This window comes from Chanos chanos, chromosome 9, assembly GCF_902362185.1.
Source record: "Chanos chanos chromosome 9, fChaCha1.1, whole genome shotgun sequence".
In the NCBI taxonomy this organism is placed as follows: domain Eukaryota; kingdom Metazoa; phylum Chordata; class Actinopteri; order Gonorynchiformes; family Chanidae; genus Chanos; species Chanos chanos.
In genome coordinates, this window is record NC_044503.1 from 9,595,957 (window position 1) to 9,612,015 (window position 16,059).

At 42.0% G+C, this 16,059-nt stretch overlaps 1 protein-coding gene across 2 annotated transcripts in view; it reads right to left on the minus strand.

Annotated features, from left to right (window-relative positions):
* The window catches only part of magixa (MAGI family member, X-linked a), a 33,396-nt gene that overhangs the window by 11,063 nt on the left and 6,274 nt on the right, over positions 1-16,059 (minus strand). The window contains exons 3-12 of one of the 2 annotated variants that reach the window (XM_030783501.1): positions 14,659-14,775; positions 13,008-13,127; positions 10,474-10,575; positions 8,597-8,768; positions 8,100-8,170; positions 7,143-7,310; positions 5,578-6,079; positions 4,849-5,365; positions 4,347-4,410; positions 3,577-3,963 (exon numbers count right to left, since the gene is read on the minus strand). In XM_030783501.1, the coding sequence (XP_030639361.1) occupies positions 3,577-3,963; positions 4,347-4,410; positions 4,849-5,365; positions 5,578-6,079; positions 7,143-7,310; positions 8,100-8,170; positions 8,597-8,768; positions 10,474-10,575; positions 13,008-13,127; positions 14,659-14,775 (2,220 nt within the window). Of the gene's footprint in view, positions 1-3,576; positions 3,964-4,346; positions 4,411-4,848; positions 5,366-5,577; positions 6,080-7,142; positions 7,311-8,099; positions 8,171-8,596; positions 8,769-10,401; positions 10,576-13,007; positions 13,128-14,658; positions 14,776-16,059 lie in introns of both variants that reach the window. The other variant, XM_030783500.1, reaches the window with a different exon arrangement.

Sequence of the window (16,059 nt, forward strand, 5' to 3'; positions counted from 1 at the left end):
CTGAGGAAGTTTCGCACACCACAGCGTGCGAAATCAGATACAGTCTTAGGAAAGAGACACAATCATGTCCCCATCGATGAAAGGCTCATCGGATTTAAATAAAACACCATCCGCATACGGCGAATCAGGCAAACTGTTTGGAGATTTTATGTATTCTACACAGTGTCTGGATCAGTTTGTGAAGCAAATTTGTGAAGCTGTTGCGTAACCATAGTGGATGTGTAACTACAGTGCAAAAACAAGCAAAGGACAAAATGTTTTAAAAAAAGAGAGAGAGAGAGAGAGAGAGAAAGAGAGAAGAAGAGGAAGAACAAGGAGAAAAAAGAAAAGAATATTAAAAATCCCTGTGTGCTTTCCATATTTGCATATTTAACTTTTTATCACAATAATAAAATTCCTGCAAATTGAAAGCATGAGTATATAAACAGCCAATTTGCTATTTCTGTATTTAACATATATATGAACATTAAGATATTAAGATTAAGGTATTAAGATTTGTGTGGCTTTGATGAACTTTCATAGCTCTCTGTGAATGAAATTCCTTTCTAATGTCTAATGCAATGTTTTGCTATTTATCTCATGGTTCCTCTAAATAGTATTTTTCAATGAACCAGTAAACAGAAGGATGATTCCATATTTTGTAAAAATGCCTTAAATACAGTTAGGAGCTGAACTATCTCAGCAATTCACCATTGTAAAGCTTTTTTTCAGTACATAAAATCACTATATTAAAAAACAAACAAAAAAAACAAAAAACATAGCCGCCTTCACATCCAAAGAACCAAGTTAAAGTCCAAGCCAGAGATAAGTCTCTCAACACAATTTTACAAATTTCTTTTTGCTTTACTTGTTGTTTACTTGGGATTTTTTTTTGCATGTCTTAGAACATATACTTGATCTGTCATGTTTATAGCAATATGAAAAGGTTGTTCTGTTGCCAGAGAAAAAAAAAAAGAAGAAGAATTAGGCCATTCATTTCTGCTGCTTACTGTGGCCAAGCTGAAAATATTTCAAGCATTTTTGTCCCAGGTTTACCCAAGCCCAAAGCCATTCTGCTGTGTAATTAGTGAGATGAATTCAAAGGGATATGTATTACCATAACAGCCCCTCCGTGCCCCCAGTCTCTCAGACCAACTGCACAACTACATACTGTTCTCTCTCTCTCTCTCTCACACACACACACACACACTTCAACATATACCCACATACACACACTTATAGTTCTCATCAAGAAGAATACATGCACAGTCACAAATACAAAAAACAAAACTGAAAACGCAGCACAAATTACACAGCAGATTACACTACACAATATACCCGAATATGAGAACTTCTTTACCTAGAATTATCAACTTGTTTAACACAAAAAAATGTAGCCTTGAGAACTGTCTAAAAAAAAAAAAAGAACTTTAAAACATTTAGCACAAAATATACGTAGAGTAAATGGAGTAAATACAAAAGTAAAGTAATTACGCTTTGAGTCCTTCACCGTTTTCATCGCAGATTGTAACCGCTCCAGCATTTTCTCTGGCAGAGAATAAGTCACAATCCAGATCCAAAAGAAAAGCTAACTTCTAATCCTTTACGGCTAAATGAAATGGAATATAATCGGAGAGCTACACGTTAAAAAAAGATATGCATATATATATATAAAGATGTCTCTCTTGGAATAAAAGCAGAACTGACTGTAGCTGTGAGAGTCTCCTACTGAATACACAGTGAACGGGGACATGCAAGAGAGAGGGAGAGAGAGTGAGTGAGCGAGAGAGAGTGTGCGAGAGAGAGAGAGAGAGAGAGAGAGAGAGAGAGATAGGGGACTGGAGGGAGAAAAGTCATAGAGGCAGTGAGGGAAACAGCATGACAGAGAATCTATGTGTGACAGAGTATAAGGAAACAATTTAATACTACACTGAATCCTCTCATGACAGAGAGAAGCCAGGATGGGGGGTGGAGAGAAAGAGAGAGCGAGAGAGAGAGAGAGAGAGAGAGAGAGAGAGAGATGAGAGGGGGCAGCTGCAGAGAGGGAGGTGAGGGACAGATAAAGGTAGATAAGGCAGAAGTGAATGTAACAATTATATCATATATAGATGGACAGGAAGCTCTTCTCACAAGCCAGGCATTATTCAAAAAACATTAAAGACATTCTCAGCAACACTGAGCTTTTCAAATTGACTCAAGGTTTCCTCTGAGCTACTGGACAGTTATAATCAGCTGTGCAAATATAGTTTACATTAAAAGAAAATTTTTTAAAGCAAATTAAAAAAAAAGGCTAAAGTATGCACCACAGAGCTGTCTTTTTAAGGGCAAAAAATACTAATTTGACAAGACTTTTCCATATCACAGGTACCTCTGGCTCTTACTGAAAAAGTAGCTACCATGAAGTCTACGACATTAACGTTAGCAATTGTTGCTAACTTTAGCCTGATTCTGCCACATAAGTAAAACCTACTTAACAGGCATTATACCTTTCAAACTTTCGCACATGAACCATGGCTTTGACCTCTGTTGACCGAGATATGAAAGCCATTATGACAGACAAACTAAACCTGCACCATGCTAACACATGTAATATAGAAAAACTAAAACACAGAAGTGAAATGAATGTTCAAGATCATACAGGAATAATAAACACAGCTCCAGAATGTGTGAAAGGAATTCTGTAAAACAATATGATATGTGTTCCCATGTTTAAATACTCCATATATCTAAAGACTGTCAAACATGAGTCAGGCTAACATAGGAGGTGTCAAATGCTTAAACAAACATACATGCATTCCCACAGCGTCATCTAGGTCATATCTAGCTCAGTCATAATTAGTTTGCAAGAGTTTTGGATCTATGGACACATCAGTTATACGACTGGATCAGCCTCATGCTTTGGGAAAACAAATTCTCATTTGTCTTCGGGAAACAAGGCAAATAAACTGGAAAAAATGGTTCCTGGTTCATGGTTCCTAGTTTGACCTCTGCATTCGAAAGAGAGCAGGATTCAGCGATTCTTTAGAATTCTTTCCTTCATGTCAGACAACCAATCAACTGTTACATAGCAACAAAAACCAGGGCCAACACAACAAGAGTTTCAGTTGAACTTGATAAAGGTGATATAACACCACTTTCGGGGCTTTCTCTGCTTTTCAGTTTTATCTAAAGCAGATGATTACAGCAAATGCCGGAGCAAATATGGTTCTAACCATTTTAAAAATGCACAGACTTTACAGCCACACACCGCTGCCTTTTCTTTCATTTGAACAAATGATGGAGTCACATGTCCTCCATGGCTGATTTCTCAGTCCATTAACTTACAGTAAAAAGTCTGGGTGAAAAGGAAATTTCATTATATTACACTACATTACACTACATACATGTATTGCCTCTAGGTTTGTATTTATGTCCACGATACTTCTTATATATTGCTTCGCATATTTTACTGAAATGGATTTTAAAATAAGGTATGCATTTCATAAAGCCTTTAAACAGCTTGTTCCATTTTGAAACTATACGTACAGATGGTGGAGGAGTCTGATACACTATACACATGAGCATCCCAGTTAAGCTTTAATAACCTCCAGTACTCACAGCCATTCATCACATCCTGGGAGGCGATGACAAAGCCAAACCCTTCTCCTGGCCTCCTTCTAAGCTCTACCTCCACAGCTTTGGCCCCCCCTCTTCCTTCCACCTGGTTTTTGGACACGGCTCCCAGAGCTGAGGCCCTGGTCTCCAGCCCTACGCCATCATCCACCCCTAACCAGTCTCTGGAGTCCAGGGTCAGAGTGACAGGCACTGAGTCCAAGAAGCTGGTGCTCTGGACCAGAGAGGGGACTTCTCCCGAGGGCGAAGGGGGAGTGAGTATAGTCTGGTTGGGCACGGGGCCGTCAGAGGAGGGTGAAGGCATGTCCATCCCATGAAGAGATAGAGGAGTTCTCTTATAAGAGTTTGGGGAGACTGGAGAGCATAAAGGCCCTGGTGGAGAGGAGAGGAGAGGAGAGGAGAGGAGAGGAGAGGAGAGGAGAGGAGAGGAGAGGCTAGTTATTATAGTTAATTGTTTTTTTAGATTCAACGAATAGGAAATAATGGAAACAAACAAGACATAAGAAATCTCTTGGGAAAACTTCATTTGTTTTTCTTTTCACATTACAACATAGCTATAATATAGCCTATATTCATTCTTTCTTTATTTATTTTATGGTGGGATTATTAAGGACTGTGAATATAAATGATTTTCTTATGTAATACTGTGTTATTTTCATTCACAGATTTGTTCTAATACTCTAATGCAGCTGACCATAATTCTGCCATACAATATCAAAAATAACATTAATTTGGTATTACAGGGATACACTTACCTCCTCTGTAAACCAGTAATACCACCTCACCCTGTTTGGTGTGTTCCTGTAAAACCCGCTGCACCTGGTGGGACAAAATCACGTTTATTTTACAGCTAAACAATGGCTCTCTTTGTCTCTCTCTCTCTCTCTCTCGCTCGCATTCTCACACAAACACATGCATATATCCTTTCTCTCTTTCTCTTAAAATCAATGTTTAGTAATATTCAAATAACTTAAAAGAAACCACCAAATACACTCAAATGATAACTTTTATAGTGCACAAATGACAGCAGAATATTTTCATAGATATAAAAAATGGTCGTAATATCATATGACAGTTCACAATATGAACTGCAATTGCTACTGCAGTTATGGAATGGTCATTTTTAGAATAGCCTTTTATCACATTACAGCCTTTGAAATGTTCACAAAGGCTGCTTTGGGGTCAAAGCAGACGTTTATCAAGTTTCGAGATGGGAGTTTGCAGAGTAGCTCCAATTACAAGTGACATCAGTGTTACCTGTGCAAAACTGAGGCTCTGTACATCAGCCCCGTTGATCTTAATGATAGCGTCCCCTGGCTGCAGGGAGGGGCACTGCCGCCTGTCCCACACCCTCTTAACCACAGCCAGCTGCCCCCCCTGCCCCCCAGCCGTCACGCTGAAGCCCATACCACCGCCCTCGCTCTTCCCTAGGGCAACGGGCACCAGTTCACCCCCTCCGCCTCCACCAGGCGCACCCGGAGACGTCAGGTTGCCCGGGGCGGAGCGAGGAGGGTTATTGGCCGGACAACCGTTAAAGCCACAGGGTGGCACCTCAGTGGGAGGGCTCACTATCAGAGAGGTCTGGGGCATGAGGGGTCGCTGGTTGACAGGTGCCCCCGGGGTGACGGCGGTGCCCACCTCCGGCTGGGGAAGGGGTAGTTTGGAGATGGGTAGGGTGGCACTGGAAAGGTCGCTCTCGGAAGACTTGGAGCTCTGGTGTAGGAGCGAGGGAGCGGGGAGGGAGTTATGGTTGTAGTTTCGAATCAAGGATGCTCTGAGCAAGAGAAGAAAAAAAAGAAACAGACAGACAGTCTTATTTATCAACATAAAGCAAAATCCAATTTTACAAAAGGTGATTTTCTCCAAAAAACCCGAAATGTTACACTTCAGTCAGGCACGGTCATTTATAATATCCGACAAGATTTTTTTTTTTTACTTCTACTTGTATTGAATCTTCCTTCCAATCAAGTAGATTTGTCGAATTACCTTCTGGTGCTCGCAGCGGAGCTGACCTCTGTGTCACTATGACTGGTGGTCATGCGTTCGGAAGGGGGAGGAGGTCCAGCTCCCATGTGAGAGGAGGGCGGCAAAGTTGAGCCTCCCAAAGGGTTCCCGTTGGCTAACGGGTAAGAGGGCGGGGCTGTGGTATAGGCGTTGGTATTACCGTTGGCGTCTAGAGACTCTTTCTGCATCCTGGGATAGAAACCGTTGTGATGGGACATGGCTCTGTTGAGATTGGGTAACCTTGACTGCTGCTGGTGAACCTCATCGGTTTGCTGGGGCTGACCGGAACCCGAGATCCCGCCCGACTCCGCGGGTTCGGCCAGGCTTTGCTTGGGGCAGCCGTCAGGGTTGTAGAGCATGGGGTAACCCCTCCGTAGCACCACATCCACACTGTGACCCATGGGCACAGATTTAAGCATCTCCACTACCTCTTTATGAGAGAGACCCAGCACACACGTGTCATTAATGTAGACCAGTATGTCCGCTGAGAGGAGAGAGGAAACAGAGATCGGACACATAGATTATATAAAGTCTTCAGCATTTAAGAGTTTTATGTTATGATTCATGGGATGTTTTTTAATTGGTATATTTCAGTGTATAAACATGGGTGCATTAGTGAAATAGACGCAATAGAGCATTTTTTAGTGCACATTCTGTTTCTGAATCTGTTTGTGTGTGTGTGTGTGTGTGTGTGTGTTTGTGTGTATTATGTATGTTTATGTACACGGGGAACACGTGAGGGGGCAGTAGTATGTGTCAGAGATAGTGGGATTAAAGCCTCTAGTTCTATCTGGATTAGGAGCAGATTGGGAGATTCAAACCATGAGAAACCTCACAGTCACACAGCTCTAATCTCTGGAAAAAAACAACAACAATAAAAAAAACGATGGACCAAGAGAAGGAGAGAGGCAAAAAGAAGAAGGGATGAGAGTGGAGATAAGAGGATAGGGAGAAGAGAAAGCAAACAGTACAAGCTCCCTCGGTGAAATCCTTCTTTTCATCTACTTTCATTCTCTCTCTCTCTCTCTCTCTCTCTCTCTCTCTCTCTCTCTCTCTCTGTCTCTCCAACTCTCTCTCTCTCTCTTGCTCTCTCTTTATCCCTATCTCTACACTGTAATCTAGTCAAACATTCATTCTATACAGGGAATTCTGAGATAGTAGAAAAAGGCAGAATGTTCTAGTGAGAGCAGAGAGATTGCTTAAATTTATGGACACCTTTCCTCAGTGTCATATTTGCAAAGAAAACCATTATTTGTAAATGGCTATTTGCAGGGTTAAGAGCGGGTCAGTCTTTTACTCCGTGGGTAGTTCTACATTCTGTAACTACATTCTTTCATGGTTCTGTGAATCTGTGTTATTTTGATGCACCTCAATATGTAATAAAACTGGAGATGTTCCACTTTTCATTTCGTCTCTTCAACCTATTCTTCTATTCCAATATCACCTATATTGCTCCATATGTATTCTCATAGCAGCTATTCCGCTACAGATATATTGTAATAGCAGCTATATTTATATTTCTGCATATGGCTATGGTGTAGTCTTACCTGTTTTGAGGGCAGGGGGTCCACCAGGTGTGACACTGTACACCTGCAAAAACTCCCTGGGCCTACTGCCTCCCACAATGTTGAAACCGAAGCCCCGCGGGCCTTTGGATAAGCGCGTGTGAATGGAATAGCCCTTCAGCTCCGACGGCTGGTCAGTAAACGCAGGCACTGACATACACAGTAATACACACACACACACACACACACACAGACCATCATTATCTACCAATATTTCAGATCCAGAGTACATATTCACGTAACTAATAAAGACAGAGTATAATCTTTACTTTAGTGCCCCCCTCTGGACACTAGAATGCATTATTCAAATTTTAAAAATAAAGCATACAATTGACAGGAGCTATTTCCTCTGGAAAAAAAGCAAATATTTTTATTAATGCATTTCATGAAATGACACACATTTTCACACAGTAGCATAACGTAAGAATTAAAGGCTCTCGAAAATCATACAGCTTTGAAATTCAAGGTAGGGGGAGCGAGACAGAGGAAAACTCCACCTTATCCAGTAAAGGAGCGGGTACACCCTGAGTAACACACAGTCACTCACTCAACATGAAAAGAAGAGAGAGGAAGAGTGGCAAGGTGAAGAGGGATTGAGAGGCTGAGCGAACGAGGGATAAGATGGAAGAAGGAGAGAGTAAATGGACCGCAGGACAGGTTTTTTTATTCATCTTTCAAAGAGAGCTTGAAAGGAGTGTCTGATAAAGAGAGACAGTCAGAGAGACGGAGCGAAAGAGAGAGAGAGAGAGAGTGAGAGACAGAGAGCGAGAGAGAGAGGGAGAGACAGAGATGGAAAGAGAAAGAGAAAGAGAGAGAGAGAGAGAGAGAAGGAGAGACAGAGAAAGTGAGAGAGAGATATGAGATAGAAAGTCTCCAGAACACAAACATAGAAGATGTACACAAGAGGCTGAAATCAAGGAAAGAAGCACTTAAACTCACATTCTGTCTTGCTGACGACCTCTTTGCTCTGTGTCCGTGGGTCCAGCCAGCTGGTCGTCTTTGAGTTATGACTGAAAAAATTCAGAGCCTTCGTGAGCACCTCCATCGTCAAAATCACCACTTTCAACAACACCGTGAAACAATGTGTGCATTTACCTAAAGGAACATGTCGGACTAATTAATAAACCATGCTGTTGAACTCGCTTTAAAAACGCAACCTCATCAGTTTCAGACTGCAGCATTTCATCGCTTTGGGAAATACTTGAAAGTGTTGGTAAAGTACATTAAAATATTCAAGCACTTCTATAAAGTTTTAATGAAAAAAAAAAAACAAAAATCCCAAAACATTCTTTTCTCCATGGTGTTCTCTCCGTAACACGAAAATCATTCATATGTTGTCATGTGCTTGGTTCGAGTCCACTGTGGGTGAGGCTGATAACCTCACGCCTGTTAACTGTACCATGTTCCCTTCGCCCAGTTCACCCAGTCAGACTCACTCTATGTAGTATGGTTCTCCTGAGTCACTGAAGGCCATCTCCCAGTTTTCGGGCAGTGCCCCTCCTCTGGCACCGTTCTCAGGGGTGCTTCCATCCCTGCCCATCGAGTCCCATGTCTGACTGGGTGATATAATGGTATTTGGGGGAGCGCTACTGGCCCCTGCAGAACCCGCTGGGTAAAAGCACACGCATACACAGCACAGAAATGAGTCTCGTTATCACAGTTGTCATAGGGAAAACCTAAAGGCCAGCCGTGAACAAAACAAAAATCATCATTGGCTGCATTCATAGCAAGCATGCACTTATCCTTCATAACAAGGCTTCCCTGCATGATCATTAGTAATGCCTGACATCATTATCACACTCTTTTTACTACATTTCTGACTGTAACACTGTCATTGCACAGACACACACAAACACACATTGTCATTTGTTTGGTCCAAGACACTGAAAATGTAGTGCGGCCTGTTTCGCAATGGGTAATATTACACTCTTCTGACGTGAGTTATTCTCTAATGAGTGGCTTGCTCCCGTTTTGTTATCTCTTATATATATATATATATATATATATATACGGTTAACTGTCAAAATAAAGGAAATACCATCTATCTCTCCACAATCTCTCACTGACGTTCAGTTGGGTCGAGTTCAGGTGAATGACACAGTCAGAGCATAATGTTTACACTGCGTTCAGGCACATCAGACCTTGCACCGGCCGCTCTTGCCCAGTCGACGGAGGCACCGTAGCCTTCCCAGGGGAGACGACTCCCATTCGATTAGAAACGCTTCAGCACCAGGAAGAAGGCGTTCACTTTGGATGGCTTTGAATTTTTTTTGTAGCTTTTTTTTTTTCTTCTTGCCCTCTAAGGGCGTTGAGTGCCAGGAAAATGCACCCCCCCACACACACACCAGAACAGAGCTGCCAGAACAGTTCACCATAGGAAACAAGCACTCGGGCCTCTAGGTTTCTTTTTGGCAAGGATCACAAACGCACTCATCCGCTCGTTGAGAACAGGCTGACGGATGACTCATCTCAAGATATTGCTTTTTTTTTTTTTTTGTACAGCTCAGGAGAACCCTGCTTGCGCACTTCACGTAGTTTTAATCACAGAACAGGGATTTTTAGGCATGTTACAGGGTTATGTACTGCGGTCCGACCGCAGCGTTCCTCTTTTTGTAAGGTTTACTTGGAGTCAACTACTTTAGATCTCCTTGTCTCATTTTCTAGTTAAAGTGTATGTGCTTACCACCCAACCTGAATCAATAGATGAAGATTGTCTTTCCCTCAAACTTCCATGTCAACATCACAGCAGTTGCTGATACCCATGAAACGTTAACCAACTGAACCCCTCTTGTCACTGCCAGACACTCCCCAACCATCACCCCTCTTTAAAAGGCACTGAGATCTCTTCCTCTAGCCACAGTAACCACAAGTCATAGACGACAGCGTCTGCCCAAAATTTTGACCAAAACATGACCATAACTGGAATTTAAATGTTTAATTAACTCAGGAATTACACTTCTATGGAAACACTGTTTCTATACATATCTATAGAACCTGCGTTTAATATGCTTTGTATCCCTCGTTTTCTCAGGTGAGTGTTTCCTTCATTTTGGCAGTTACTTCTGTGTGTAATGTGTGTGTATGTATGCATATATCATGTATTTACAGAGACAGATTGATAGATAGATAGATAGATATAGATACAGATAGGGTATATAGGGGTAAATGGGGTCTTTAGGGGTCTATAGGGGTATATATGGGTGCATGTGTATGTGTGTGTGTGTGTGTGTATGTGCAGTACCTGACAGACCAGAGTCTTCCTCACTGTTCTCTCCTTCCTCCACTGCCTTCTCCAGGTTGCTGAGGGACTTACTGCGGGTGCGGAAGTTTCGGAGCAGGTTGCGGTGCTCCTGGTAGGTGATTGGGGGGCTGTCGGGTCCGATGTGGACGGGTCGCGGCGTGCCGTAGTAGTTTCCTGGGAGAACAGCAGGTAGGAAAGATGAGTTATTTAAAAACAAAACGCTATTCATGTATCTCGGGTTCTCAGTAAAGAGAAGTGAAATCTCGGATGTCATGGATGCTGTCCAAACTCATAACGGGACAATGATTCTATCTATCAAAATTTTATCACTGCTCTTATAATATCATGGGTGGATCAGAATGAATGTTATCAACAGCACTTGGGGACATTTGAGCTAAGGCAAGCCCCAGATAAATGTCTCACTAATGCACATCCAATGCTCTAAAGCATTAATTCTCATAGGCTGCTTTATAGAGGGATTCCTCCATTTTAAAACAGTGGCCGCAAGCTATGAAACTCAGGCTTACAGTAGCTATCAGCAGAAAGGCACATTTCCACATCAGGCTATGGATATACACAGCTAAGTTGGCAAGCAGGGGACTCTTCAACAGGCCTCTGGCTCCTAAAGATATTTAATTTCATAGCAGGCTGTAGACGTCAGGGTTGTTTATGGAGGGAGAGAAAAAGCGGTGAGACTCAGAGAGTAAAGGGAGAGGGAGAGAAAGCAGAGAAAGTGAGAGAGAGAGAGAGAGAGAGAGAGAGAAAGTGAGGGGGAAGGAGAAACAGAGAGAGAGAGAGAGAGAGAGGGAGAGGGAGAAACAGAGAGAGAGAGAGAGAGAGAGAGAGAGAGAGAGAGGGAGGGAGAGGGAGAAACAGAGAGAGAGAGAGAGAGAGAGAGAGGGAGAGGGAGAAACAGAGAGAGGGAGAGGGAGAGAAAGCAGAGAAAGTGAGAGAGAGAGAGAGAGAAAGCAAGAGGGAAGGAGAAACAGAGGGAGAGAGAGAGAGAGGGAGAGGGAGAAACAGAGAGAGAGAGAGCGAGAGCGAGAGAGAGAGAGAGAGCGAGAGCGAGAGCGAGAAAGAGAGAGAGAGAGAGCGCGGGAGAGGGACAAACAGAGAGAGAGAGAGAGAGAGAGAGAGAGAGAGCAAGGGAGACTGAAACAGGGATTACAGAGAAAAGCCTCTTTTCTCCTGCACAGAATAATAATAAAAAAAAACGAAAAGTGAGTGCAGTTTAGTGTCCCTGTAGTGAAATCACTGGCCACAAATTGGGATGCAATTTACAGGTCCTGCAGGATAGTTTGGTCAGGTATTTTCTTGTAGGAGAGATATTTTTTTAATTACGCCAAGATTTATAATCTTATCAATGATTCAGAGCTCTCATTTTGACAGAGGCTGTTCAAGAGATCAGGAGTATGGATAAAATTTATTAAACAAGAACTGAACATACTGCATACTGTAATATCAGGAATCCCTATGCCCAGTCCTGGAAGGCCTGAATCCTATTCGTTGCCATAACAACCGACCATTGTGGTCTCTGAATAGCCAAATGGTATACACACCTGTTTCCCAAGCAAAAAAAAAAAAAAAAATTTAAAGTGAAAGAAAAAAAGCAGTATCTTTGTCCCTGTGAGGCTGGATGTAAGCATCCCCGACGTATATGATACAGATACAGACAAGACGCGGAGTATGGAAAAACTACACGCACACAGAAAACCACACATCATGAGTTCTTGGGTTTCAATGTGGGGCCTATACTGCATTAAAGAGCTGGCCCTCAGGGCCATTAAGAGATTAGCCTTTGTGTATGCTCTTCTTTCTTTATGTTTTTTCTTGCTTTAGTTGTTTAGTTGGAGATTGAGCCGCGCAGTTTTTTTCACGGTGGACGAATGGGATTCCAGCCCTGACCTCTCGGCGAGTTTAGAGACGCTGGCACCGAGCCCTGACCTAGTCGTGTGTCCAGGGCACAGCTGGGTAGCATGGCATTGAGTAACTCTGACCAGAACAGAACGCAGTAAAACGGGGCAACGCACAGTGTAAACAAAACAGATTATATTATCCTGCTCTAAATCGTTGGACCTGATTTTTAACATCGGTAATGTTTGGGTACACAGCGATTCAAATTTACAGCGTTACACAAGCATTCTAAGCCGATTTTTTTTGTCCGTACCTCAACCTAACTTAATGTATTTAAGAATGGAGAATGACAGTTTCATAAGGACAGGGTGACAATAAGTAGGCTACTGACAATTTCAGTTGCATTATGTTTGCACACAATGGCACTGAAACAGTATACTGGCAGCAGGGTGTCAAAACATTTATGCCAATTATGCTAATATATGATAATACAATGCAGCAATATTGAAATTTAAATATATTTGTTAAATATAGGTATTTTGTCCAAAATATACACATATTTATGTTGTGAAATACTTCACACAAAACAACAGTAAGTCCAAAGTAGGGCTCCTGTTTGTGTGTGTGTGTGCATGTGTGTGTGTGTGCATGTGTGCGTGCATCTGTCTGTGCGTGCGTGTGCGTGTGTGTGTGTGTGTGTGTCTGTCTGTCTGTCTCTCTCTGTGTGTACGTGTGAGAGCATTTGTCCTGACCTTTGAACTTTCCACTCTCCAGCAGGGCTCCTGATTCCTCCAGAGAGAAGAACTCCTCTATGGAGACAAAGTTGTAATCCACTCCAGAGATCTCCCCATCCCTCGGCTGTCGCGTTGTACCTGCACACAGCCCCCCCACCCCCCACACACAACACGGATTAAACATCACACTCCCAACTGACAGACACCCTGATGTCTTTGACATACAGTTTGGTTGTTTATATGTGGTCTTAAATTAGTACAATATAAAAGACATGCATTTCCTGATTGACACTCTTCAAGCAAAGCTATGATATATCAGGTCATTTAAATACTTAACAAATATTTAGCTAACAAACTAAACCTGACAGAACCCAAACTGAGGTAAGATAACGTATCGCTATTTTACAAAAGCTCTCATATGACAAAGGACAGAAAGAATTTGAGTAAACAAACGATAATACCATATCAGTCACACCATGTGTACTGTTACTCCCTAAGTACAAACAATACTATTGGCTCAAATTGCAGGTCCGTTTGAAAGCTTTCCACAGCACATTGTTGAGTATTATCTATAAATGACTACAATTCCATTTGACATAGACATACAAGCTACGTTAATCCTAATGTCACATCTGAAAGGCATATCTGTTTATTTCTCTTCAAGCAAACAACAGAAATGCTAAATGCTTTATATAATTCACACGTACTGCACACATTTCACTGATAGATTGCGTGCATGTTTTTGATGGAGCTGTGCGCTTGAAGAGATGAAAACAGACAAAAAAACAGATAAGAACATTTCTTCAGTTTAACATCAGTGACGCCAGCTCAAAATGAGCTTTGATGTAGGTAAAACGAGATGATGGAGATGAGAAAAATCAAAGGGAGACATGATTTTTGTATCTGTGTGTGTGTGTGTGTGTGTGTGTGTGTGTCTGTGCGTGTGCGTGTGTGTGTATTTGTGTGCGTGTGTGTGTGTGTGTGTGTTTGTGTGCGTGCTCGTGTATGCTAGCAGGAGTGATGAAAGACACAGCAGGAAACTTGAAGGCGGAGGACAAAGCAAAGCCGTCGAGCTTTTGAGATTCAAATACCACATTAATAAGCAGGATCCCAAAAATTTTGTCAATTCGTGTGAAGTATATCTGGGGGTTTTTTATGCACTGTAGTTCTGCATTCAGTTTTGTATTGAACTCTGAAAGTCATATTCATAAATAGAACAGGCCTAAATCCTCTAGAGGGTACATATTAACACATGTATAGAACCTTCATTGTGTACTCAAAGCATAAAGCTGAAAATAGTTATGGTTTTGTTGCTAGGGCGAAAAACAGAGCCGTGCCATTCTGACTGAGCACGCTGGTGTGACATTTGATGACAGTTTCCATGGTGATAGTCTTATTGCTCTGCTCTCCACTCATTCACTGAACTTGTGACACTATGAGAGATTTGCTGTTGGGCAACAAACTAACTGGATTGTGCCCTAATCTTTGTAGGTAGGACAGATGCTCATTAATGCATTTAAGTGCCTAATACCTGCTCTAAAGTCTGTGTGTGTGCGCGTGTATGTATATATATATGTATATATATATATATATATATATATATATATATATATATATATATATGTGCGCACGTGTGTGTGTGTGTGTGTGTGTGTTTGTCCACACTTACAAGGAACTGCGCGTAAATAGAGGTTCTCTCGGATGACCTGCTGTAGCTGACTGTCCATAGAGCCGGGAGTGAAACATTTGCTCAGGTACAACCTCAGGTCCTTACACAACGTTGAGCCTGGGAGAAAAAAAAACAGTTGATTCAAGCCACAAAAGTACTAGTTACACAGCACTTGGTAAATGAAACACACCAACAACACATTTCAGTCTCAGTCTACTACAGTAATTGCAATCATGAATCTAATAACATTGCAAGAATTAAAATGAAACACTCCAATGAAGAAACACACACAGGTGATGTATTATAAAAGACCTCTGAAATCCTATGCATCATGGAACACCATGGCATCCACATACTCCCAATTCACTAAAGTAGGGCTCAGCAAATCCTACCCATTCTCTGAAATTCTTTGGCCTCTGATTGGCTGAAGAGTTCCCCAGGTAAAAATCAACTGCAATTTCCCTTGGGGATCAATACGGTAATCTATCTATCTATCTATCTACCTATCTGTCTATCTATCTTTCTAACCTGTATTAATGAGGTGAGAACAGAAAAGGCAGCAGGATATCGGCTTTTCGGTACTGGATTTGGAAACCCCTGCACTAAAGTATGCTACACAGAGGCTCTTCTCAGCTCAAGCCCTTCTCTCCTGCATTTGATTCTATTGATTTTTCACTTTCAAAGCACTACATTCTTCTTTGGTTTAAAAAAAAAAAAAAAAAAAAAAACTTAAATCCACCTCTCTTTCCATCTCCCTGTCTGCAATAAAGCAATGAAGAAGACCCGCAAAAGCCTCAAGGACTCATTGAAATGTTGAAACAAAGGCATATTACCCTCTGAACTATTCATTTTTTAAAGTGCTTTATGACCCTAAATGACAAGTCACTTCCATATATTGACGGGCCGCATACATTTCTCTGTCAGGCCTGCAGGCTGTTGGGCTGGAGGGTGGGCGGACTGGGTTTCTCCCAGCTCCCCAGCTCCCCTCCCACAGCCCGACAGTGATCAATCCAGTTCCCCGGTGCCGCGAGGTTAAGTAATAGAGTGCAGACTATCACAGGCACTTAACAGCGGCTACAGTAAGTGGAGCTAATGCGTAACAGAGGTGCGGTCACCATCCGAACCGAACAAAGGTCTCTTGGTTTAGCACACTGCTTTACAGGCTACCGTCTGCATCCCTCATCCAGCCGAACACAGGACATTCTGCTACATATAATCTTGATATGACATGGAACAGGACTGTATCTAGCAAAACTGAGAACATGCCTTTTTAATGGGATTTAACAGATTATTAAAGGACTTGCAGGTGTCGCATCCGGCTCCACTGCAATGGAGGAATCTAGACTCTAGAGGATTAAACTGCATGTTAACTGAACAAACAGAAGACAGACCAATAAGGAC